The sequence below is a fragment of the Cutaneotrichosporon cavernicola genome (assembly GCF_030864355.1).
Source record: "Cutaneotrichosporon cavernicola HIS019 DNA, chromosome: 7a".
NCBI lineage: Eukaryota > Fungi > Basidiomycota > Tremellomycetes > Trichosporonales > Trichosporonaceae > Cutaneotrichosporon > Cutaneotrichosporon cavernicola.
The window spans coordinates 111131-135543 of record NC_083399.1 but is presented as its reverse complement, the minus strand read 5'-3'; the positions used below and the strand labels follow the sequence as shown (position 1 = coordinate 135543).

At 57.5% G+C, this 24413-nt stretch overlaps 7 protein-coding genes across 7 annotated transcripts; 3 read left to right on the top strand and 4 right to left on the bottom strand.

Moving 5' to 3' along the window:
• Nucleotides 1-317: 317 nt before the first annotated feature.
• Nucleotides 318-2056, top strand: CcaverHIS019_0700470 (uncharacterized protein; the record flags this gene model as incomplete). Its single annotated transcript, XM_060603447.1, has 3 exons — nucleotides 318-462; nucleotides 495-867; nucleotides 988-2056. 3 exons carry the CDS (start codon nucleotides 318-320, stop codon nucleotides 2054-2056), a joined length of 1587 nt encoding a protein of 528 aa, XP_060459740.1.
• A 1184-nt stretch (nucleotides 2057-3240) lies between these two features.
• CcaverHIS019_0700460 (uncharacterized protein) lies at nucleotides 3241-4478 on the bottom strand (the record flags this gene model as incomplete). The annotated part of the gene is made up of 8 exons (XM_060603446.1): nucleotides 3241-3418; nucleotides 3453-3507; nucleotides 3542-3547; nucleotides 3604-3619; nucleotides 3655-3699; nucleotides 3733-3759; nucleotides 3794-4150; nucleotides 4185-4478. 8 exons carry the CDS (start codon nucleotides 4476-4478, stop codon nucleotides 3241-3243), a joined length of 978 nt encoding a protein of 325 aa, XP_060459739.1.
• A 589-nt stretch (nucleotides 4479-5067) lies between these two features.
• Nucleotides 5068-6147, bottom strand: CcaverHIS019_0700450 (uncharacterized protein; the record flags this gene model as incomplete). Its single annotated transcript, XM_060603445.1, has 7 exons — nucleotides 5068-5367; nucleotides 5402-5683; nucleotides 5716-5835; nucleotides 5875-5931; nucleotides 5966-5976; nucleotides 6025-6075; nucleotides 6111-6147. 7 exons carry the CDS (start codon nucleotides 6145-6147, stop codon nucleotides 5068-5070), a joined length of 858 nt encoding a protein of 285 aa, XP_060459738.1.
• A 3956-nt stretch (nucleotides 6148-10103) lies between these two features.
• On the top strand, nucleotides 10104-14538 carry CcaverHIS019_0700440 (uncharacterized protein; the record flags this gene model as incomplete). The annotated part of the gene is made up of 2 exons (XM_060603443.1): nucleotides 10104-10284; nucleotides 10358-14538. 2 exons carry the CDS (start codon nucleotides 10104-10106, stop codon nucleotides 14536-14538), a joined length of 4362 nt encoding a protein of 1453 aa, XP_060459737.1.
• An 812-nt stretch (nucleotides 14539-15350) lies between these two features.
• On the bottom strand, nucleotides 15351-18201 carry PRM10 (uncharacterized protein; the record flags this gene model as incomplete). The annotated part of the gene is made up of 3 exons (XM_060603442.1): nucleotides 15351-15576; nucleotides 15613-15883; nucleotides 15918-18201. The coding sequence occupies 3 exons, from the start codon at nucleotides 18199-18201 to the stop codon at nucleotides 15351-15353; spliced, it is 2781 nt and encodes a 926-aa protein (XP_060459736.1).
• A 1036-nt stretch (nucleotides 18202-19237) lies between these two features.
• On the top strand, nucleotides 19238-19987 carry GOT1 (uncharacterized protein; the record flags this gene model as incomplete). Its single annotated transcript, XM_060603441.1, has 5 exons — nucleotides 19238-19259; nucleotides 19319-19366; nucleotides 19544-19694; nucleotides 19832-19913; nucleotides 19946-19987. 5 exons carry the CDS (start codon nucleotides 19238-19240, stop codon nucleotides 19985-19987), a joined length of 345 nt encoding a protein of 114 aa, XP_060459735.1.
• Nucleotides 19988-21333: 1346 nt separating this feature from the next.
• CcaverHIS019_0700410 (uncharacterized protein) lies at nucleotides 21334-21849 on the bottom strand (the record flags this gene model as incomplete). Its single annotated transcript, XM_060603440.1, has 1 exon — nucleotides 21334-21849. One exon carries the CDS (start codon nucleotides 21847-21849, stop codon nucleotides 21334-21336), a length of 516 nt encoding a protein of 171 aa, XP_060459734.1.
• Between the last annotated feature and the right edge of the window lie 2564 nt (nucleotides 21850-24413).

Genomic DNA, 24413 nt, shown 5'->3' with positions numbered 1-24413 from the left:
GTGCGGGTCAGGCTGTTCAGTACCCCGCCTTTATTCCCCACCTCTGGCGAATTACCATCAAGAGGCGTCGGCACCTCCGCAAGGTTAGACCGCACGACGTAGTTCCAACCTCGGCAGTGGAACCCCGCCTCTCCCAGTGCGGAGCTAGCACAACAACCATCTTTGCGAGTTCGAACCTGGACGCACGTTTGCGCATTGCATTATGTCTCGCCAAGTCCAGCCTACCGCTATCAAAGCGTCACTACGGAAGGACTTTGATATATAACAGAGTTGGTTGATTTATGCCGATCTCATCTGACGCAACTCACCCAACCACCATGCGCCACTCCATCTCACACACCTCGCAGACGATTAACCCACTGTCGTTGCCGAACAATGCGGCCTCGTGGTGGTTCCGAGACCCCGGGATGCGCGCTCTAGCTTGGCCCATCATTGTCGGCTTCGCCTCAACAATCTCATCCGGTACGCCACGCCCCCCTCCTCTCTGACTCCAGGTTACGACGGAAGCTGCATGACTGGCCTACAGGCCAACAAGCGTTACTTTATGCCGGCGATTGACAGCCCCGATGCTAACAAGCTAGGCCTCATTGTGGCAGCGTACACGTTCGGCGCTCTTCCCGCCCTCCTCCCAGCGTCCTACATGGCCGATCGGTGGGGCCGTCGTATTTCTCTGGGTCTTGGTTGCATTGTTATCATCGCCGGCGCTCTTGTCCAAGCACTCACCACGGGCGGGTGGCACATGTTCGCTGGCCGATTTATCGTCGGCTTTGGAGGCATGTTCGCCTCCATTTCGGGAACGCCTTACGCCTCCGAGCTCGCCCACCCCCGCAACCGTGCCCAAGTCAGCGCACTGACCAACACATGCTGGTGAGTCTGCCCCCTAAGTGTATGGGCACGCAAATTTGGGTTCCACGCAATGGACATTTGGATAGTGGCGTGCCTGTGTCATTTGCCCACCTTTTTTGGATTTTCCGCCACTAACACCAGGTACGTCGGTAGCATCATTGCAGCGTGGACGGCCTTTGGCACTTCGTTTTGGGATAACGCTTGGTCGTGGCGCCTCGTATGTCTCATGCAAGTCGCCCCTCCTGCGTTTCAACTTTTCTCACTTCCGTTCCTTCCAGAGTCACCTCGCTGGCTCGTGTCAAAGGGGAGGTACGAGGAGGCGCACCGCGTGTTGGCAAAATATCACGCCAATGGCGACTTGGACGACCCGCTCGTCGTCTTTGAATTGCAGGAAATCAAGGAGGCGATCGAGTCCGAAAAGGCCGCTACTGAGGGAGTTGGATACTCGGCCTTCCTCAAGACGCCCGGTAACCGCCACCGCCTAGCGATTCTTATCATGGTCGGCCTGTTCTCGCAGTGGGTCGGCAACGGCATCATCAGCTACTACCTCGTATCTATTCTCGAGAGTGTTGGAATCACCTCGGAGGGCCAGCAACAGGGATACAACGGTGGTCTACAGATCTACAATTGGATCCTTGCGATTGCCGGTTCGTTGAGCTGCGAACGTTTCGGCCGTCGCAAGCTGTGGTTGACCTCGGCCATCGGAATGTTCTTCTCCTTTGTCGTCATCATGGCTTGTTCGGCAGCCTATGCCGAGGCAGGAAAACACGCGGCCGGCCCCGCAGTCTTGGCCTTCCTTTTCATCTACTTTGGTTTCTACGACATTGCCTTTACGGGTTTAACCATTGGCTACCCTCTTGAAATTCTTCCTTACTCGCTCCGGACCCGCGGTCTCGCCATCCTCCAACTTTGTATCACCCTCGCACTCTGCTTCAACCAGTACGTCAACCCGATCGCACTCGCCGCCCTCCACTGGAAGTACTACGCCGTCTACATTGTCATCCAGGCCATTGCCATCGTGTGCATCTACTTCTGGTACCCCGAGACCAGGGGCCTCTTCCTCGAGGAGATTGCTGTTGTCTTTGATGGCGAAAGGGCCGTCCTGCCGTCCCAGCGCGACGGCATTATCTCCGACGACGACAAGGGCGGAATTGACGTGTCGCACCACGAGGTGCTTCAGCACAAGTACGACGACGCCAACCGTGTTTAAGCGTGGGCGTGTGGGGCAAGGGCTTGCAAGGGATGGTCCCAGAGAGAATGGCGGTGAGGAGCCTTTTACGGCTAGCCGCTGAATGAATGGGCGAGTTGTACTGTAGACGGAACAACTGATCAGGCGATGGCCAAGTCGCAGGTTTTTATCCTTTGCTCATGTCATAACTTTGTCTGTAGCAGTGTTCGAGTCTGGCGCTGGAGAAATGCCTCGGAAGCCCTGACGAGTGTGTGTTGTGTGTGTTGTTTCCGACAAGCCTAGAAGTTTTCGGTAGGCCGAGTAATAAACTCGGCAGGCAGTTACATCCATCAATTGATATTCCGGCATATCTTGCCGTTGTCAACCATCGCCTAACCCCAACCTCCCAAATCCCAGCTCCAAGATTCGGAACGGGGCCTACGAGCTGCTCGATGGAGGTTGGGCACGGAGATTCACATCGCCCTGCGCCTTATGTCGTATGCCCTTTGCCCCATCCTTCCAGTCAGCTTCCGACAAACCAGAGTTCTTGGCTGCTCTCGACCGCGGCGCCTGGGAGTGAATCAATGAGACTCTCCCGTCCGCCCTGACGACAGAGCAGGCGGGATGGCCATCACTCGCTCCACCTCGTACGTCCAAGTCAAACAACGTTGCTACAAGAGCACCCGCTCGTCCAAACGCTCGCTAAGCGAGATGGGCAACTCCCGCTGTATGGAAGAGCAGATGAACAAGCTCGTGGGGGGGCGGAAGGATTTGGGTTGGTGATTTTGTCGGTGGTATCCCCGCTGGAGTATGGAAATGGTGTACGCCAGCTTCATCTCATGCAAGTACAACATACCTAAACTCTATGTTGAAGCTGTGCTGCGTTGAATGGTGGGGTTCTCGACTCATCTGCTCTCGAATCTCTCGGTTCTGTCTCTCCTCTCCACTCCTGCGACACTTCGGCTCTTGCCAGTCTTCGGCAGAGGACTGCAGGCCCTGGCCTCCTCTCTCACGTCAAAGTACAGCGTCCTGGAGTCAGCTATCATCGGACCTTGTCCAGCTCACGACTATGCCGGCCGGACTGTAAGACAATTCCTAGCATTGGGCTCTGGGCCAAACAGATGCTGACTGTGGTCAGCTACCAGTTACCAGTCCCAAGCTCACCAACTCCACAGCATAGAGCGGACTGCTCCTCGGCCCCTTGCCCTCCATACTTCCTTAAGCGCCTACACGTTCTGCCCATACGCAAACACATCGTCGTCCGAGTCGGGCGGTGCGGGCTCGACCACGCCACGACGCGCCAAGTCTTCGCGCATGTCAAGGAACACGTCCTTGCGGACCTTGAGCATCTTGAGATGGACGTAATGCAGTGCGAGAAGTGTGATGACGACAGTGAAGCCGACGCTGGAGTCAGCACTAGGCATGGGTAAGAGCGCACACGGTGTAGGACATGATGTTCGACTTCCGAGTGGGTTCGTGGCGTGTGACCATGACTAGGGTAAGCTCAAGACAGTGTCGACAGCTTACCTCCAACTGTAAATGTGAGAGTGGCGTCAGTGGGTGTTAGGTAAGGTTGGCGAACGACTCACGGTACACTGCAACGAACTGGTGTCAGCTAGGCCGGTCCCCTTCTGGCTCACCTGCTTTGGGAGCGAGAATAGGAGCGCGAGGAAAAACTGGGAGTACTGCTGTCAGCTTGAGCGAACGGGTCAGCTAACCGGGAGCCCGCAGACGGCAAATAGGAGCTTGTGTCAGCCGCCACCTGAATCAGCAGCGTACCGTAGACATGTGCGTCGGGATAGCGCTCAGCCTAACCACCCAGGCAATGAGCAGCCCACCCGTGGAGATGACCCGCGTTAGACAAGCATAGTTGAGACTCATGTGGGTCATCCTCCGTGCCCTTCGCCTGCAGCACGTCCCGTAAACGGTAAAGCAGGCCATTTCGCCGATCACGGTGCCAACAGCAACGATGAGGAAGCCGATCCGTATTCCCCACACGACGCCGCAGAGAATGATGACGATCTCGTTACCAAACAGGGGAGGGAAGGAGAGGACGATCATGATCGCGATGGGGACGAGCCACCCGAACCGTGCCGATTGCATGTGGCGTACGAACGGCATTAGCAGCTGGATGAGCTGGTGTCAGTTTCCGCTATCTGAAAGCTCATACCTCGCGGTGACAGACGGCGACGGCACAGACGCCAGCTACGAGCAGTGCGCCGAGGATGTACCATGGTACCCAGGCCCAGCGGAACCAGAATCTCCAGTCCTTGGCGCGATCCCAGGTTAGCAGGCCGCGCTCATACTCTTCCTGCTCGTTGGTGGTGAGTCCAGTCTCAGTGCTAAAGGTGGATCCAGGGGAAGGGGGAAGGAGGTGCGTTTGCGAGTCGGGCGTTCTTGGTGGCGAGAGAGTGTTACTGATCGATGCGTGGGTTGCGCCGTAGTGTGGACGGTGCTTCGACATGCCGGTTGAGCGGATGCGAGGGGGGGGGGAAGGGAAGGTGGAGGCAAGGACTTGGGTGCGGATGAAACTGTTCCTCTAAGCGAGTTCGGTAGTGGTGTAAGAGTGTACACCAAGGGCGTGACCGTCGTAGGTTGCCAGACGATGTGGATCAAGTTTATAACGTGTGTGATGTGTTGTTGAGTTGAGATGTCATGTTTAGGGCCATGAATGATGGGGTACTGACCCATGAGCCCTGGGCCAAAGTTGCCACCCACGTCACCAAAGTCACTTGAGGTTGAGACCCTTCTGCTTCTCCTCAACGCTTAGACATTGCACCGCCTGCACACATCTTTAAACCTCATTCCTCGCAGGCGATGGCAGGATGGCAAGCCGATAGCTTGTAGTTGGGAAAGGCTGAGCAATATCGCGCAGATAATGCCTCACAGTCGCCGTGGTAATGTAACGCTCAAAACAAGACCAGGCGACTTGTTTACATCCCGCACTTCGACCCCTATCCCAATCTCTCTCTCCGCATCGGCCTTCTCCGACGTCTTGTCCCCCACTGACCAACTTGGCCACTGATGCATCTCAACAAAGCTCTATCCATACACTACGCGAGCTGGCCAAACAGGTCGAGCGAGTCGATGCGCGTCGTCTCGTCGTCCTCCTGGTTGTCCTTGACAAGGATGTGCAGGCTGTGCACCTTCTGGAAGCGCACAAAGCGCAGCTCGACCTTGTTCCCCCGGATGTCCTCGGGCGTCAGAGTCAGCTCCTGCGCGGGCTCGTGCGAGTCTGCGTCGCCAAAGTCCATGTGGTTCTGATTGACGTAGAGGCGGATGGTCTTGGGAGCCTGCGCGGGCGATACGACCGAGAAGATGGACAGCGCCTTGATCTTGACAGCCTCGTTGAACTGATGTCAGCTCTACCCAAAAAAACTAGCTCACCTGGACGGAGATGAGGAGCTCGGGGTCGACATCCGACTCAAGGTAGCTGCGCCCCTTGGGCCCGGCGTTGGGGCCCACGATCGACGACAAAGGGTGGTCCTTTGACTCGCCCAGGCAACTGAGCCCCGTCGACGAGACGTGCGTCATCAGCGAGCCCTCAGCAGGCGCGGGGGGAGCCGCGGCCTGGGCAGAAGATCCACTCGTCTTGGGCGCTGCCGACTGCACAGGGCCCGCGTGCCGCTGCACGAGCTGCTGCAGCTGCGGTGGGCTCGCACCGCGGAGCTGCCGTTAGCTTGACACAAGGTCGTACCCACCTCGTCAATGACCTGTCCGCCCTTCAGGAACTTGAAGGTCGGCATGGCCGAGATCTGGAAGCGGCGTGCAAGCTCTGCCTGAGCATCGACATCGATCTTGACAAACTTGACGTGGGGGTACTGTTGTCAACTTTCACAAACTTGTGATGGCCGACTCACCTTCTGCGCGAGCTGTGCGAGAACGGGAGCGATGGCATGGCAGGGACCGCACCAAACCTGTGGTCAGTGGTCGACGACTAAGTCAGCGTACGGCATGGAAGTCTATGCGTCAGTTAAAGGACAAATGTCAAGAAGCAGACGCCGACGCACCGACAACGAGCAGCTGGGAAGCGGGCAGCGACTTGGCGATCTGGTCGAACGCTGGCATCAGGACATATACTGGTGTGTGTGCTTACCTTGTGTCGAGCCGATCTCGATGATACCGGGAGCCATGGTGATTTATTGCTGTTGAGGATGAGTGGACGAGACTGACGACAGACCGACTGACTGTTGCAACACGGAGAGTTCTGTTGCTGAAATGACAGATGGTTACGTCAGTCATTTGGATACTTCCTAATGCTCCCAGAATCAATCGTAAGTGGATTAGGATATTAGAAAGTTCACACGTGGTAGGCGAAAGCGGGAACATCCTTGAGCTTTCCCACGGTTTCCTCGTTGTGGCACTCTGACACCATGTCGCCGGTGGCAGGGAAATGCAAGGCACGACTTTGGAGATCTGCATATTTGGACAGCACAAAACGCACCGTAGGGATGGCAAGTGAAGGGGTGTGACTGTCAAGGCGCGAGGCACTGGAAGCTCCAGCTCGATTCTAATGAGACGCGTCGTACATCTCGTCTCGTGACATGACCCAGCTTTGCTGTGAGATCTGTTGCTGCTTTGGGTGTAAATACAGTATAATACATAGCAAAAGCCCCTCAATCCAGAGCCCTAATCGAGTTTTGGTGGGTTGGTTCAGAGAACATTGTTCAACTTGAGCGCAAACTCAGCATTTCGTTTCCAGTTTGGTCTGCGGATCTGTGGTCCTGTTGTCTGCGTGTGCTTGCATCTCGTTTCGACCGTGAGAGAGCGAACTGTGCGGTATGACGAATCCGGACAAACGGAGGTGCTCATCGTTCCCCACCGACTCGGGCTTGCTATTAATGACGAAACTCGGTCAGACGCGAAAGTCGAGGCCTTGATCCATTCCGAGGCGCGGCCATTCCCTGCGCAGAGCATGCCACGTACTGGATTCCTCAACCGCACCACCTGGCAATGCCGTCAACCGGTACCGTTCGGGACAGGTCCTGCTACCTCTCTCGTTATCGGCTCAGAAACAGGGCGACAAACTCTGCCTGCAGCCGTTGGATTTCTGACTGTGAGCGCGAAAAAAAGAGACGGGCTTGGCATGCGTCTCCGTTGGTGGGACAGCTCTCAGCACAGTCAGGACAAAGGATTGCCAGGAGTTCCGAATTAGGGTTGTGCGGCCAGGTCAAAAAAGGATTTACAGGGTGCCTGGCATTGCCTGAATGGGCCGTTGGATGGGTTGTTGGCTGGGCCGGATCTAATTCTGGATCTGGCGAGCCGTGCATTCCCAGCACGCGTCTCTGCTGAACGGTAGGACGTGCGCTTTCTGGGTCCAGATCAACTTGGGAACAACGTGGCTACCACAAACAGCATGGCAGCATGGATGGATGATGGGCGTATCCCAATATTTCAAGCAATGTTACGGGTCACCAGGTGGAGTTGTAGGACTATGGAACAGCGCGGAAGTCTTGGTCACGATGAACCGCCGTGCCGAGGTAGAGGAGAGTTTGGGAATCACCATTATGGAGACTCTTGTAGACTGACATGATTGCGTTTGGGTTAGTGTGAGAGTGCGAAGTCTGATCACGACGTTGTTAATGGATCTCTTCAGAAGCAACAGTTAACACTTGGCCACTTGGAGCGAGACTCTGGTAATCTGCTGGTCTGGGGTTATAGGGTGACAAAAGGGTGGCGCTAGGACGGGGGTCGTGTCTGATCAACGCCACGGCACGGTCCAGGCTCCCTAAGATTACCTAACGCAACTCTTTCCACACTCATACACTTACAACCATTACATTCGATTCCACTACTTGAATTACACTAGTGGTTGAGGGTTGTTCCCGAACTGAAAGATCGGGAAGACTACTAGGCCCGCAGCACCTGTTGTTTTGGATGCGGTACTGACGTTGACAAGACGGCCGAAGTTGTCGGGATGGGTGGTTGAGACAGGTAACGCGTCAGTAACGCGGTGCCCGCGCGCATGGCAGATGCTAGGACTGATGGCCTAATGGCTTACAGTACCCCTGATTGTACTGGACAATACACCCACTTGGTTGCTATTAATAATGGTATGTAAATACATGGCTGGTTAGGCACTTTGTTCGCCATCTAACCTAGCACAACTCCCCAGCCCCTCTCTACTCGTTGTTGTTTATGCACATTGAGCGCAAGCTCAATCAACCCAGCGTACCAGCGTGCAGCGTGTAAGATTGCCCATCCCCACCGTTACATCTCAACACGATCCATTAAAAAATCAGATCGACGGCTTGTTTGTGTAGTGCGCTATAGTGCGCGCTTCGCGATGCAAGAGCGCCATGCCAATCCGAGCGGTCCGCCAGGGGCTGACGGTTAGTGAACGGGCCGTCATGGCTGCGGGAAGAGGAGTGAATACAAGGACCCTCAGTCACTCCAAGGTGACCTAGTTATGTTACTTATGACAAAAAGTCACAACAGTCAAAACAGTCGCAACACTCTTGCCACCCAAGCAGCAAGCTCAAGTGTCTGGGTCCAGGATCATGGATGACGGCACAAGAGTATGAGGCCATGGGCTAAGCGGATAGAGAAAATCATTAAAGAAGTTTCAGGGTCACACTCTCTCCGACAAGCCGGGGCAAGCAACGTCCCCCGTCCGCCTTCTTAATCGGTCCCCGGCCCCTCGGCCCCTCGGCCCTTGCTCACTAGCCCCATCGCGGAAAGAGGGAAGAGACCCAGACTATTTGACTCTTGATCTTCTTGAACCCTGAATTATTGTACATTGGATGGGCCGGATGGGTGAACTGGCTGGTGTTGTGAAGGCTGTGATGGTGCTGTTGGTGATTGAACTCTTCAGGGATCTTTCAGGGGGCTATTCGAGGACAAGCGCAACTTGGAAAGGGTGGACCTCAAACAGCGTCAAGGGAATTTTGGCATCTAGGACAAGACCGGGAGTTTGCTCAGGGGTTGTAGAAATGAGAACCCGCTTTTGCGGCATTGCGGCTTGAGAGGTTCCTAGGTCCCCCCGATCTCTCTCCCATTTCCCCCTTGTTACAACGCTGCACAGACTCTTTAGCTCTGTAGAGACAGACAGGTAAACGGGGAGAGTGAGAGTTAGTGTGTGTATGCGTTGAGTTTGGCTTTACACCTTGACTTGGGACCATTTCCTCACTCACTCTCCTTTGCCTCTTAGCCTCCTTTGATAGACACTCGTAACCTTGCTCCCTCTTACCCTCAACGGCCCGCGCTTCAGGTACTTATCTCCCTTACCTCGGCTGGTTCACCCTTACTTCCCTTACCACGGTCACTTTGACCACGTAACTGTTAGCTGGGCCATTTGGCCGCCCACCTAAACTTGATGTAGCTATCTCCTACCTTGGCCATTGTAGAGTGGCAGAGTGCACACACACTCACACACCCACCCACCCACCCAACCAACCCTTTGCATCGCTAGCACCCTCGATCCCCTCGTTGAACCCGTGGACGTCTTGGTCGCCATTCAATCAACTCGTTCTCCTTCCTCCTCCTTTCCGTAGTCCAACCTCCCTCTCAAAATCAATCTTCTCCATCACCTCTTTTCATCGACCGATATCCTCCGCCCGTTCTCCCCCTCCCTCTCGCCCCTCCTTCGACCGCCGACTTCATCTTGATACCATCTTCCTCGAGTGCGCGCCGTGCTGCAACCCCCACGCTCATTCCGCTAGTCGTCGTCAGTTCACTCGACTGATTCGTCGACGCTCGGCACGTCCCCTCTCCTCTCGGTTCATTCACGCGCGCGCACCCTCGTCTGCCCTTCTCGACCCGTTGCCCTTTGGCTTTAGATTCCTGTTTCTTTGACTCTCGTCACACCACCGCCTTGCCGTCTATCCCGTCTTCTCCCTTCCTCATCCTCTCGACACCCGACGCTCGACCCACATACACATTCAAACACACACGTCGATCGCGTCGCGCTCCTCCCTTCTCCATCGACACTCACTCCGCCTCGTTTGTGTTTGCTTGCACTCGCATCAAAGGCTTTCGTACCCGTCGACCCCCCTCCTCTCCCCCCGACGCGCGCATGTTCTTGTAGATCACAGCGCGAGCTTGTTGATCCCTTCCTCTAGCTCTGTCAGTTATAGAACCCAAACAGAACATGTCGCCTGGCCGCGGTCACCGCCAGGAGGGCGGTAGCCGCCGCTTGCTGGCCGTCCTCCTCCTCGTTGTCATGATGCTCTCGCAAGTGGCTCTGGCGGACCTACAGGTCCGAAACGCCCGCGCGCTCCCGGACCCCCGCCGATCCCGCTCCCTCCTCCAGAAGTACGCCCGTCAAAACCGTAAGTTCCTGGCCTTGTCTTGTATCATTCATCTGGCTACTCTACGCGTGCTGCGTGATGCTGACTTGGACAGAAGACGGTAGTCCATCGGTCGTGGCCGAGGTCCCCACCCCTTCTCAGGAGCCAGCAACCACCCCTGAACCCTCTACTGCGGACAACCAACCTCCCACACCTTCCTCAACGCCGGAGGAGGCTCCAGTGCAGTCGTCGACGACAGAGAAGCAGGAGGCGTCTCCCACCAAGGAGGAGCAGACTTCTTCTTCGTCCACCGAGGAGCAACAACCTCCGTCGACGTCGTCTCCGGAGCAACAGCCCTCGGCCACGCCTGAGCAGTCCACAACCTCGACTGTGCAGGAGCAGACCTCGACCACTCCTGAGCAGTCCTCGACCACTCCTGAGCAGTCCTCGACGTCCCCAGAGCAGTCCTCCACCGCACCTGAGCAGTCATCCACTGCTCCGGAGCAGCCGTCGTCCACGTCGGAGCAGTCATCGTCCACGTCGGAGCAGTCGTCGACCACTCCTCAGCAGTCCGCTAGTTCGACCGTGGAACAGAGGCCAACCACTCCAGAGCAGCCGGTGCAACCGTCTGAGCAGCCGACGTCCCAGGAGCAGTCCACTTCCTCGACCATCGCCGAGTCTTCTCCGGCATCTAGCACCGAGCAGTCGAACCCCGGTCAGGGCCAGTCGTCGTCCACGCCTCAGGAGTCCATTCCCGCCACCTCTGAGTCTGCGCCCACCAGTCCCCAGCAGTCTGCTACGACGGAGACGTCGATGTCACCCTCGGTCCCTCCTCAGCAGTCGACTGAACGCTCCACTGTGACGGGGGCGTCTTCCACTGGGCAGACACCCGGCTCCCAGCCGTCCAGCCAGCAGTCTTCTTCGACTGAGTCGTCCTCGGCCACCACTGAGCAGGGAACCTCCACTCCTCCCCTGACATCGTCGCAGGAGTCGAGCTCGACTGGGTCATCCACGACTGAACAGTCGGCGTCTGTTCCTGTCCAGTCTTCCAGCCAGCAGTCGTCCTCCGCCACAACGGATCAGTCTGTTCCGTCTCCGCCTCAATCGCAGGTATCAGAGTCGCAGTCGACTGAGCAGTCGTCGTCAGCACCTCCTGCAAGCCCGCCTCCCACGGTTTTGGGCTCATCTACCTTCACTGAGAGATCGACCGACTCGGGCTCAGCTTCTCCTTCGGACTCGTCGGCAGGCCCTTCGAGTTCTGTCTCTGTGTCCGGTACTTCGAGTTCGTCCGCTCCTGCGACTTCTAGCTCGAGCGAGCCGGTGAGCCCATCGCCCTCAGCCTCTGTTTCGGAGAAAGCCCCGACGACTTCGGCTGTCGCGCCCCCCACTTCGGCGACGACTTCCGTGCTGCCACCCCCCTCTTCGCAGTCTTCTAGTTCGCAGACTCCAGCCTCGTCATCGGGCTCGCAGTCCTCGACTCCTCCTCCTTCCGATTCATCGACCGAGTCGTCGACCGCCACAACCCCCGCGTCGTCTCAGTCGCCCAGCTCCCAGCCCACCTCATCGGAGGCCACGGCGACTCCTTCCGAGTCGTCCACTGAGTCATCGCCGGCTACACCGCTGGCGTCATCGCAGTCGTCTAACTCCCAGCAGACCTTGTCGCAGAATTCAACGACCGCAACTCCTTCCGAGTCATCAACCGAGTCGTTGACTGCTACACCTCCGGCCTCGTCGCAGTTGCCAAGCTCGCAGCCTACCTCATCGCAGGACACAGTCACCGCGACTCCCCCATCTGAGTCGTCGACCGGGTCTACCACCGTCGTCCCCCCAGCCTCGTCGCAGGACACGGCGACGGCGACTCCTACTTCCGAGTCCTCTTCCGAGTCTCCAAGTGTCGCACCTCCGGCTTCGTCCCAATCTCCGACTGCTGTACCTCCTGCCCCGTCGCAAGGTCCAGAGACCACGACTCCTCCCCCTCCCGAGTCATCGGCCGAAACCCCAGCTGCGACTGTCTCGCCACCAATCTCTACGCCTTCTCCGTCGCCGACTGAGCCGTCGACGACCGTTGTGACGCCGCCTGATGTCAGCTCTGTTACCTCGCAGGCGCCACCTTCGGTTACCACACCGACCGAGTCTGTGACCGAGTCATCGGCACCGCCTGCCGCGACCACTGAGGCTCCCCCGGCGTCGGTTACCACACCGGCCGAGTCTGTGACCGAGTCATCGGCACCGCCTGCCGCGACCACTGAGGCTCCCCCGGTGATTACCCAACCGACTGAGTCTGCGACCGAGTCATTGGCACCGCCTGTCACGACTACTGAGGCTCCCCCGGTGGTTACCGAACCGACTGAGTCTGCGACCGAGTCATTGGCACCGCCTGTCACGACCACTGAGGCTCCCCCGGTGGTTACCGAACCGACTGAGTCTGCAACCGAGTCAGTGGCACCGCCTGTCACGACCACTGAGGCTCCCCCGGTGGTTACCGAACCGACTGAGTCTGCAACCGAGTCAGTGGCACCGCCTGTCACGACTACTGAGGCTCCCCCGGTGGTTACCCAACCGACTGAGTCTGCCACCGAGTCATCGGCACCGCCTGTCGCGACCACTGAGGTTCCCCCGGCGTCGGTTACGCTGCCAACGACCGAGCCTGCCACTGAACCATCGGCCGCGCCGTCCAACCCCACCGAAGCCATGCCGCCGGTTAGCTCTGGTGTTACGTTGGCTCCTTCGGCGTCAGTTACGGCACCATCCGACCCCGCCACCGAGACGTCGGTAGCCCCATCGACAAGCACCGACGGGACGCCTGAGCCCAGCACGAGTGTTCCTCCATCCGGCACAGAGGTTCTTCCCAGTCCCTCGGGTGTTCCGACAGGGCCTCCAGTCTCGGACTCTTCGCAGCTGGGTCCCTCAAGCACGGATGTCGGCCCGTCACAGCCTGCGATCTCTGAGCAGCCAGTGCCCTCGGGATCGGCTCCGGCCACAGAGGCGGCTTCCGCAACCGAAGGGACTGCTTCTACTTCTTCGAGTGACGAGGCGGCGCAGTCGACGTCTGCTGCCGGGTCCTCACCAACGACCTCGACCTCTGAGCCGGATATCCCTTACACCCCCACTGCGACGTCTCTGGTTATCGCTTCCTCGACTCAAGAGGAGGACAAGCCCTCTCGCACCCTCGACCCCTCGACGCCATACACTCCGACGGCTGCGCCTCTTCCTACCGATGTTCCCAGCTACATCATCCCCCCTCAGGGTGACCTTACGAACGACCCGAACGTTGGGACCGGAAACGACCGAGACCCTGTCAAGGGCAAGACGCAGGTCTCGATTCTTCTGTCTCTCCAAGGTTACCCATGGCTCTTCACTGTCCAGAACGACGACGCGCAGATCCAGCTCTTCAACCTCTTCCCCAAGCTGATTGCGGATGCGCTCAATATTCCCCAGTCAGAGGTCGTCACGTACGTGCTCCGCGCTTACCAACCGGCGAACGTCGACCCGACCCTGGGGACTCAGTGGATGGGTTGGGTTCCCACGGACCAGTTTGCGACCCTCGAGACCTATGTGTCGACAGGCAACTCGCCGCTCTATAACCAGCCCGGCATTGCTGGTGCGCTGGCGGCCCAGATCGATCCCTCTTACCCCATCGCTGCCGCTGGCGCTGGTTCGCCCGTTCGTGGTAGCACGAGCTCCAAGTCTAATGAGGAGAGTGCCCGCAAGCGCAACATCATCATCGGTGTCTGCGTTGGCGTCGGTGGTGTGCTTTGGATCCTTCTCGTCTACTGGATCTACCGTCGCGTGAAGCGCGCCAATGAGCGGGCTGTCAACAAGCGTCTGTCGGAGCATATGTCCATGTTCTCTGGTCGCAGCAACGAGAACCCGTTCAGCGATGACGGGCGACGCCACTCAACGACGCCCTCGATCGCGGCGTCCGAGATCGACGACCGCCCCAGCTCGTTCTACGCCTCGCCTCTTGACAACTACCCGGCCATGCGCCGCCGCCAGGTCGACTCGTTCTATACCGACCAGGCTGGCGCCGGAGACCAATCGCCAACCTCGTACGTCAACTCTGTCTTTGGCACCTCTTGGTTCCAGACGACTGGCTTTGGCGGACAGGGCGGCCACGGGTCGACCTCGCAGGGTGCTCAGCGCTCGAGCCAGAACCCCTTCGACGACATGTACGCTCGGTCTGGGCCATCGTCTCCTCGCATGTCGCAGCGGCCCCAGCGTCGCTCGGTGCAGAAGACAATGATCTCCCAACCGACGTTACAGGGCAATTCGCTTGAGTTCAACGAGTACCACTAGGCGATACTTGGCTAGAAGGCGAGGCCTCGCCTTCACGACGGACACTATTTGCGCGAACCATACATCTCCTACTTCTCATACCCACAGCCCCCCTCCTCTCATATCGCGTAGGCAGGCGCGATTCATTGTTTTACTTCACTGCATGGCTGGCCATCGTAATTCCTTCCTGAAGGGTCTTTTTTGGTATGATGCATTTGTGCGTCGTAGCTTTGGCAACTGCCGCCACACCACGCGACATCAGGGGCAAAGAAGTTGAAACAGGCGTCGTCAACAGCAAGTGTCACGCATCCAACTGATGGAAGGCGAGACAAAAACGGGGGTCTGGCTGGGTCCCATAGGACCTTACTCATCCCTTGCTTTGTGCTTTGCTTTGCGTGCGTTCAGCCTGACGCGTCCGGGAATGTGTTGAGGATACTGGCTCCCGGAACAGCACGGGTGAAGCTTGGTCACATCGTGACACGCGCGTTGTTTTCTTCCGTTTCTGTTCTCGGGTTCTAACCCGTGTCCCGCAAGTCGGCGCGACCTTTCCCAAACCTAATCCGCGCGCGTGGCCGCACAGCGGGCAGTGGACCTGATCGAGAGTTGGGGTCCATCGAGGTGACGCGCGCGCGTGCGTTTCAATCGCGAACGCGAGGCGAGATCTCATTCCGACCCCTCTTGTGCATATATGATACATGTCCTGGCTACAGTGGATCCTACGCAACCGGCTCGTTTCGATGAATCTATGGTACGTCTATTGTCCGGAACCGACGTCCACGTGGACCTCGCCAGTCCTCTTTAATGCCAACCTCCATCCGTTCCTCCCACAGCGCTTAGAAGGAGAAGATGCCCCCGCCGCGGCGCCGACTGCCGCCGAGAGGGTGCGTCACGACCGCTGCGACGAATAGACCGACAGTGAGGCCGATTGAGACGGATACGAGCTGCTCAGCGACTTGGAAGCCTTGGGAGTACTGAGCCGTCGTGGTCCCCGTCGTGCCATTACTCTCACTGATTGCCTGACCGGCCGCCGCAAACGAGAACAGGCCGCCCTGCGATAAACTGGGGTCAGCAACTTCACACCCCACCTCAACTCACCCAGAGGGCAGCTGCATGAGGATGCCCGTGACCATGACGGGGAAACTTGAGCCGTGGTTGAACCGGCCGTACACGTTACCGATGATGCCGACACAGAACGAGCCTATGGCCGACGTAATGTCTGCGCGATTCTCGAACACGGGCATGGTGAACCGGTTTGCACTCCACCCGGCACTGGCCACCACCATCATCACGAGCGTCTCCTTGCGCAATAGCGGTTGACCATTACGCAGCGACAGACAGAGAGCGTACATTGGAACGCAGAGGAATTCTGTCGTCAGCTGTTGTTAACAAAGTAATCTTACGCCAATATCCACTCGGCGTGGACATGTACCATGGTGCACCGGCAACATGGGTCGCCTCGCACGTATAGTCGGCGGCGTTCTTGATCCCCCTATGCCTGATCCGAAAGTAGATCTCGCCGCCCATCGAGATACCGAATCCAAGGAAGAGCGAGTATATGACTGCGTAACCGATGCGGACCGATCCCGCCGTCATGTTGCGGGACGCGAGCTCGAGCGCGCCGGTGAGGACAATGAAACCCGGTAAAATGAGGACGACACCACCAGACACGAGGGCAGTATAGCAAAACTTGTTCGTGTCGGAAAGCACTGCAGCCACAAAACTAATCAGCGTGGCAATGACAATCTCAAAGACGTTGCTGAACATGTCGTTCATGGCCGCGAGCATTTGGACGAGGGCAAGAATTCCACCGAGCGCAGCGCAGATGAGCGCATCGATAAAACTGGCGTTGAATGCCGGCACGGCGATAAACGCCGAACACATCATCGAGATGATGACAATCTGCCATCCCGAATACTGGGGCTTGCTGAGCATGAGTGCGTCGAGGTCACGACTTGCGTCCTCGACATTACAGCGATCGTGCACGACGTTCCAGTATACCCCGTGGACGACGTGTAACTTGCCCAAGTCGAGGCCGGTTGTTTGTTTCAAAAACTTGGTTTCCGAGGTATGCGTTGCGTCGTCGCCAAACGAGACCAGCATCGTGCCGGGCAAATACACGACCTGGACGTTCATCTCCAACACGCGTGCCGTCGCCTGGATCTGCGTTTCGAGGCGGTGGGTTGGGCTGCCAAACATCATGAGCGCGCGAGCGAGCTTGAGGAGGAACTGTTGCCGTGCCAATATCTCAGCCACGTGCTGAACGATAAACACTTCCTGTTTCCTGCGCCGTTCTTTGGCCTTTTTTCGCCGCCGCTTCTCCCCCTCCCACTCCTTGCGTCTGCGCTCCTCCTCGGTGGGTGTGCGTAACCCAGCCGGCGTCTTGATCCACTTGTGGGCCGCATTCAGCATTCCGTCCTTGAGCGACTGGCTGCTCTTGCTCTTCTCCATCATGACCAAGTTGTCCGTGCTCCTCGATGAAAGCTCTGGCCTGTCGTCCATGACCACCGTATTCGAGAACAGACTTGATGGGCGCGACCCACTTGGCGTGCGTGGCGGGCTCAAATGATGCGGAGTACCAGGTAAACTGTATCGCGTGACATGGTATCCGGAGCGTTTGGCAGCCGGAACCAGGGTGGTCGAGTTGGGCGCCGCGCTGGCCGCCAAACCGCCAGTCGCACCGACAAGCGCGCCAAACACCCCCGCATCAGAGCGCGCAGCCTTGGGTCGGTCACTCATCAACGTGTGCGCTGTGCGCTGAAATTTGCCCTTGAATCCCCGGCTTGTTGGTGAGCGGGTCGAGCCGTTCCCCTCGTGAGATCTCCGCGAGGGGGCTCTGGATTCGGGGTCACTGTCATCGCTCGGGATCGGGGTGTTATCGTCGGTCGTGGCGTGGCTTGACAGGCCCGAATCGGTGTGTCGCCCATAAAGTGCGAGGAGGGACGACAGGACTGATCCTGGGATCGGGACCTTGTCATTCCCCTGCTTACTCCGGTCATTCAACGGTGTAATATCGGTCTCCTCATCACTCGAGCGTCCGCTCTCGCGTTGGGCCTCTCCCTCGCCGCGGGAGTTCCGTCCCATCATCCCGTGCCTACCCTCCGTTTGTCGAACGCTACCCCGCAGAACGCGCCGCCTGAGCACACTCCACGTATTCGTATGACGAGGTTCGCCCTCCATCTTCTGTGGAGGAGAGGGTAGTCCGTCCGTCTCGCCAGGCGCGACGTACTGCCCAATATGGTCGTTGATGCCCTCACCGAGCAACTTGTCCTCGTACCGCCGTTCCTCATCGCCGTCCTCGTCTGGCCGGTCGAGGCGGTAATCATAGTCCTCGTCGTGGTGTATATGTCGCTGGTGATCGCTAGACGAGGAGGGGGCGCTAGATGCGCTCATGTCGCGGCGGTGGCGGAATCGCTCCAGCGCATCATTCACCTCGCTCAGGTTGGAGTGGCTGAGTGACTCGTGGGTGGACGTTGCTTCCAGCGGTTCCAGAGGGAGATTGACAATGTGATCCGAAGACCATTGTACTCTTCGCGGGGTTCTAGGGCCGGACGTATCAGCCACCACAGCAGCTGGAGGAGGTGTGGGTCCGTCCAGGTCGGCCTCGCTTGTGATCCGCAAGATGGGGGTGGCGATTTTGCGCTCGGCCTCACTCGAAGGCTCATGGAACGGGTCGTCCGCGACCATGTTGGAAGACTGTGCAGAGAGTGTGACAAGATATCACGATATCGGGTGGGTTACGATGAATGAAGAAGCGGTACGGCTCAGCCTGGGTCACTGGGATCAACTCGACCTCTGTTGGATATGTATTGGGGGAGAGCATACGTCCTACATGGCGTCATGTCATGTAGTACCCCGTATTCTGCATCCTGGCTTAGCTTGCGTTGCGAGCCCCCTCGAAACGTTTTGTTAGTGCTGGGTCGATGACAACATGCAACCGAGCCCTCAAATCGGTTCATTATCGGATCGGAGGTCAAAGCCGCCCAGTCCTTCCAACTGCCGGCGGCACGTGCTGAGCCCTAGAATCCAGAATGTAGATTGCGGCCCGAACACCGAGACTCTCACAAGCCAAGCTGAATCCAGGCTCAATTGCACAGCAATGCAGCACGCAGATGAGATGCGCGCGACTGCGCGGCCGTGGGCCGTGGGCCGTGGGTGGGAGGTGCGATCGGGGGGTTGACGGACGATGACGGATGCTTATCGCGTTGGATTGGAACACCCCAAATCGAGAGGTTGATACAGCACGACAAGATGGATGACGCGAGCACACCACTAGACTCAGGATCTCCTAGGAGGGGGGCGTCATCTTGTGAAGGGCATTACACCCACACAGGGGGTATCCCAAGACATACTAGAGGTTGGATTCCGCCGATGGGAACGAGCTCCGTTACACCTCCGCAGTTCTGGAATGCTCACACCACTCTATCTTCATCAGCACGGTCTTGTATCGGTTCGCCGCGAGCCGCGATATCGCGTTCAATTACTGCTGTGCATATCATATATATTGCACAGATGCAACACTCACGCGCCTATGAAACACGGTCGAAGGCGCGTTTTGTCCCTTTCAAAATATTCGTGTACACGTGGCAGTCATGTAGGCGCGCCACCACGTGTACCTCCACGCCATGGTCTCCGCTCGGTGTTGACCCGAGCACTCGCTGATCAGCGTCGTTACCCTTCCGCATCTCTCCAACTCGACGTGACTAGCGACATTCGGAAGACAATGTGGCTCAGCGACAGGCAAAGTGGGTCCCTCAGCTTTATGGCACTGTCTCAGCCATCAGGTACAGATAGCTGATAGCAGAAATCGGCGTCGCGCTCGCCGCGTTTGGCGTCTTCTTCATGTTACTGGGTACGTCACGTCGCGTCGAGGCAGGTCGGGACCGCAGTCTTGATGGATTCCAGAATCCAAGGCAGCGCAGTGTTACTGCTGGGCTCAAGTTACTGGTGTTTGCCTTTACTACACCACTCGAGCACCCGAGCTCAGCGCTCGGCTCGGCTCTCGGCTAGCTGATCTCACTGACTACAGGCATCGTCCTTTTCTTTGATGGCCCGCTGCTCGCGCTCGGCAACATCCTATTCCTGACAGGATTGCCACTCATCATCGGACCCACGCGCACATTCTACTTCTTCTCGCGCAAGGAGAAATGGCGCGGAACCATCTGCTTCTTCCTCGGCATGTATGTTTCTATATTAACGGACCTAACCCAAGCGTGCTCGTGTTCATCAAGTGGCCAGTCGTCGGGATTGCGATCGAGCTCGTTGGGTTCATCGGGCTGTTCGGGTGACCTCTCATCTTTGGGTTAGCTGACAACAGATCATTCTTCCCCGTCGTGCTGCAGGCACTTCGGCAGATGCCCGTTATCGGCACCTTCCTCTCACTTCCATATGTACGCGGGGTAAGTTTTTGGTTGAGTGGGGCTGATGGCAGGCTGCGGACAGGCTCGCGGGCGTGAGACAGAGCGCCGTTTAGAGTTAGAGCGCTGGGGCGTGCACATGGATGCATGCTGCTTGTGGCTAGCGGGAGTGAGGGGCGAGGTGCTGACGACATTGCTGACGAGAACGGAAATATGGTGGTTGAGGAGGAGGTGTTGTTGAGGGTTGCTGCGAAGGACCGACGGATGCGGTGCGCGTGCGTGGAGATGGCTGTGCGAGCGGAGAGTGGCGGTGCTAGCCAGCGTTGAGTCATCTCGATGACTTTCATCACGGCAATAGACTTGGCGGGGCAACACGCGACGTGGAGGTCGTCGCAACACACAAAGCCGCTCACGACACGTACCAGCAGAGGGCAAGAGCCAGCCAGACGACTCACTAGCTGATGCACTGACACTGACACGGAAGAAGTCTCCTCCGGCTGAACGCCAGCCATCACGCAACGGGCTCCAGTATCTCCATCTCCATGTGTCGAGCCCTGTGAGCCGTCGGGGCCCAAGCCATCAAGCACGATTAGAGTTGTCTTGTCAAGACAGCGTCAACGACGTCATCAATCGACGCAAACAACACGCCAAGATACGGTTAATCCATCAGGACGAGGCCTCGGATCGCCGCGGTCTTGGATGCTCGGGGGCCTTGGTGTGGGGAGGTTGAAGCGGATGGTTAAGAGAGAAGGGAAGAAAAGGTGCACGCGCGTTGGCGATCTGAGAAGTGAAGCGTGGAGGGAAAGAAGCAGAGACGGCACTGGCTTTATTTAGATTGTGTTTCATGACTGTTGTCAGAAATGACACTGACATGGTGAGACATGAGACAAAGCTCACAATAGCATATCATCCGGGCCCGGCTATTGCAGGCATGGAGGCATGGACGCGCTACGCAAGCCCAGACCTAGATGGGGTGGTGGCGCCATCGTGGCGTGGGACGTTGACGCGACAAGTGCTGCGGACGGGCCGGGTGGGATGAGGGTGTCTGAGCGCAGCGGCGGATGCCGCAGACGCGATAAGCCAAGCGGATGGGGTAGTTGGAACCCCAGTGAGGTGTTAGTCAGCAACCAGCCACTGTATTGGGCCATTGACAACACAAAGTACACACACGGCCGATACCGATACAGCTGTTATCACCATGCATTTTACACGCCATCGGGCGTCTTGCATTCTTCGTCACGCGGCTCTATAACAGTATTAGTGGTATGACAGCGCGCGCTGGCGCGAGAATCAAAGAGAGTATACAGGCGGACTGGGGTTGGGGTTCGGTGCGTGGTGGTACAGCGAATGAGTTCTAGGTACATCGGGGCGGGTATGCGAACAGTGTCTGTCGTGGAGAGTGGGGTTCAGGGCTCGGGCAGCGATATGCGCGCCATTGGATCGTAGCTGCCTTTGGAGCAGACTATCGCGCAAAGCCATGGTATGGCGACTGAGGCTGCTTGTCCCATAGAGGCCGGAAGGCGTCCTGGGCAAAACCTGTCGTCTCGCGTGGGCTTGCGTTGTTGGGGAGCACGTCGTCATGGTGAGGACGCTTCTCGGAAGGAGGGGGCGGCGTAAAGCCTGTCGTGCGCTTGCCGGTGAACTGCACGTTGTTGATAGGCGCCTGCTGTATGGCGGTGGTTACCTGACGGGGCGAATTGCCCATTCCGCCAGTCCAGTTATTGCCGCTCAACAGGTGGATGGGTTGGGGGCTCACGGCGTCGTTCCACGATGACACTGGCGCTGGAGGAGGGACGGGACCGTCACTGTGCGGACCAAGCTTGGTCGTCGGTGGAATGGGGCGCTGGGTCTGCGCGACGCGCGGCTGCTGGAGCGTCTGCGCGAGGGCTGCGTGAAGTTCCTTGAGGTCGGCGGCCTGCTGCCCGACGTGCATACTGCCGTTGAGCGTCGAGACCAGGTCATCCATAGAGGCGGCCATGGTGGTTGGTGACAAAAGGTGGTGAGCTAGTGACCGTGCGTGAAAGGGGGATGGGGGCGCGAGGAGGGCGTGACTCGTTATGAGTGAGGATGCGTAGTGACCAGGGGCAGTGGTCGGCTAGCTGTGAAGCAAGGGGTTGCGGGGAAGATAGGGTGCGGGATGGGATGAATGTGAGAACGGATGTTGTCACTGGGGTTGAGAGTGAAGACGGTCAAGTGGATGGGAGAGTTTACGATGATGAGAAGGAAGGAGAGAGTGAGAGAGTGAGGATAGAGACAAAGAAATGGGATGTTGTGATGATAGTGAGGTTGATTTGTGTGGTGGCAAAAGAATTCAATAGCAAACCGGTAGTCGAGTTGCATATCTGACCCTTTCTAACCCCCAACCTCCGCCTCCGCCTCCGCCTCCGGGTCAATCCGACCGGTAACCCGGACGTGTGCGGCAAGTACTTTGCAACAAAGTTGCACGTTTCTCACTTTGTATTACGCCACTCGTCATTATTCTTAATCCATTAGAAATCTTTGTAAGAAATCTCTTGGTAAACCCGTCCACCCTCTGACCCTTGTCACCCAGTCACCCAGTCACCCAGTCACCCAGTCACTCTGAAAACCCTGGACTGATAAATTGCCGCCGGCTACGCGCCATGTGTAAGCCAGGGCTCAACACTTCTTGGCTTGGAAAAGTTGACACGGCGCGAACACGGCTTTGCATCTACTCTAGATTCTAGACTCTAGATTCTACAAAACAAGTGTAGACGGTAAATCTGGTAACCCCCGCCCCGACTTGGCCGATCGGGTATGTCGGTCCGAAGTAATGGTCCACAGCAAATCCGGGAAACCATTAAACTTTCAATCCCACGACGTTACTGGGTTGAAATCAAGAGGCACCGAGGCACTGACATGATGGGTTCGATGACCCCGACAGAAATATTTTAGAAGCAGGCGCCCCGCTCCCAGAGCACTACAATGAGTCCGAGTTGTTCGGAGTCGGCGTGATCTTGCTCTCCCCTCCCATCACCCCACACGGCCAAATCCCGATGCCCCGCGTCAGGGCTTGCGGGGTGGGTCGCCCTTGCTCAACTCTATCAGCCTGGCCAACTTGCATTTTCTCCATCGGTCGCATCGGTCACAGCATCCGAAATCGATCGTTTGCTATTGTCACCAACTCGCTTGAGATCCGTGTCATCGTCTCGGCGCTGCCTGGCGACGCATCCCGAGAGGTACAAACGGGTATCAGACGCCGTAAACTGAATCACAGGCGGCGGGAGTATGCTGAGACCCATTACCCCGACGCGTGGGGCCCGACACGTGCGCGGGCGAGCCACTGACTGTGTCCAGTACATGATCCAATACTGTCTCGGGTCGGGGCCGGGGCGCGGTGAGTCACCGTGATCGACCAACCCCTGCGCCCCGCCTCAACTGGGGCCTCGCTGGTCGATTCGCAGGTTATGCATCGCCCCGCTTTGTCAAGCGGATAATTGGATAAAACGCTGGGACCTCTGACTGTGGTGGGACAGCCACGACTTGGACAAGACAAAGCCGCGCCGTGGCAATGTACCTCTCCGTATGTATCGTGGGTCATTGATCGGCAAGGTATGCGTGGACAGATCGTGGTAATCGACCGCGTTTTCGCTTCGGTCCCGTTCACGGCCGCGCCCTTGCGTCTCACTCATTGCTCGCGGCTCATCGACATGGACCTCGACTTGTCCAACGCGACGAGACGAGACGCCACGCGCCAAATCGCTTCGCTTCCGTCCTCAACGTTGGCACACTTCCCCTGTCAATTCTCGCTACGGCCATCGAACAAGGCCTGTTCCCAACTCCATCACGCCTTTCCCATAGTACCATAGTCCAACCGCTAACCGGTAACCGGAGCGCACAAAACCGGAGCGCACATCATTTGATGTCGTATCGTCGTGGCGCACACAACTTCCGGGGCCCAGGTGGCTTGTGAACAGGTGCACAGGTGGCTTGTGAATGCGCAGGTGGCTGGTGAATGCACAGGTGGCTTGGGAGTTTGTGAGAGTGGGCCCCGAGTTGCGAGTTGCGAGGAGTCAGTCGGCTGTCCGAAAAGGCGAGGTGCCGAGGCTACACCTACACCTCTTGCACAGAAGCATGTCCATGTAGCACCGACGTGGTGGCGGGTGAATCCATCTCCATTCAACTACAACATTAAGAGTTACTCGGCACCAACAGTTTCCTGTTGCGAACAACTCCTGGAGCCTATCGGTAGGTTATTTATGGATTTAGCAAAGGAGCAAGGACAAGCGCGCGCCACATTAGCCCAATAAGCGCGGTTCAAGTTTCCAGTATAAGAATGAGGAGATCTGGCGGTTCTTGACGGGGGTTCGAGTCTCAGGCAGCAACAAGCAAAAGACTTGTGCCTCAACCTCAAGCCGAAGATTTTGGTCCCGAGGCACAAGCTATGGCATTAGGATTGTAGTATTAGGAAAAGGTAATCGGTTTTCTAGACCATGATGAGGTTCCGAGGGCCATCCGCTAGCTCCGCTCTGCTTTGATTGCGATCGTCGCTGTTGTAGATGACGACATGGGATGGTGAGAGCA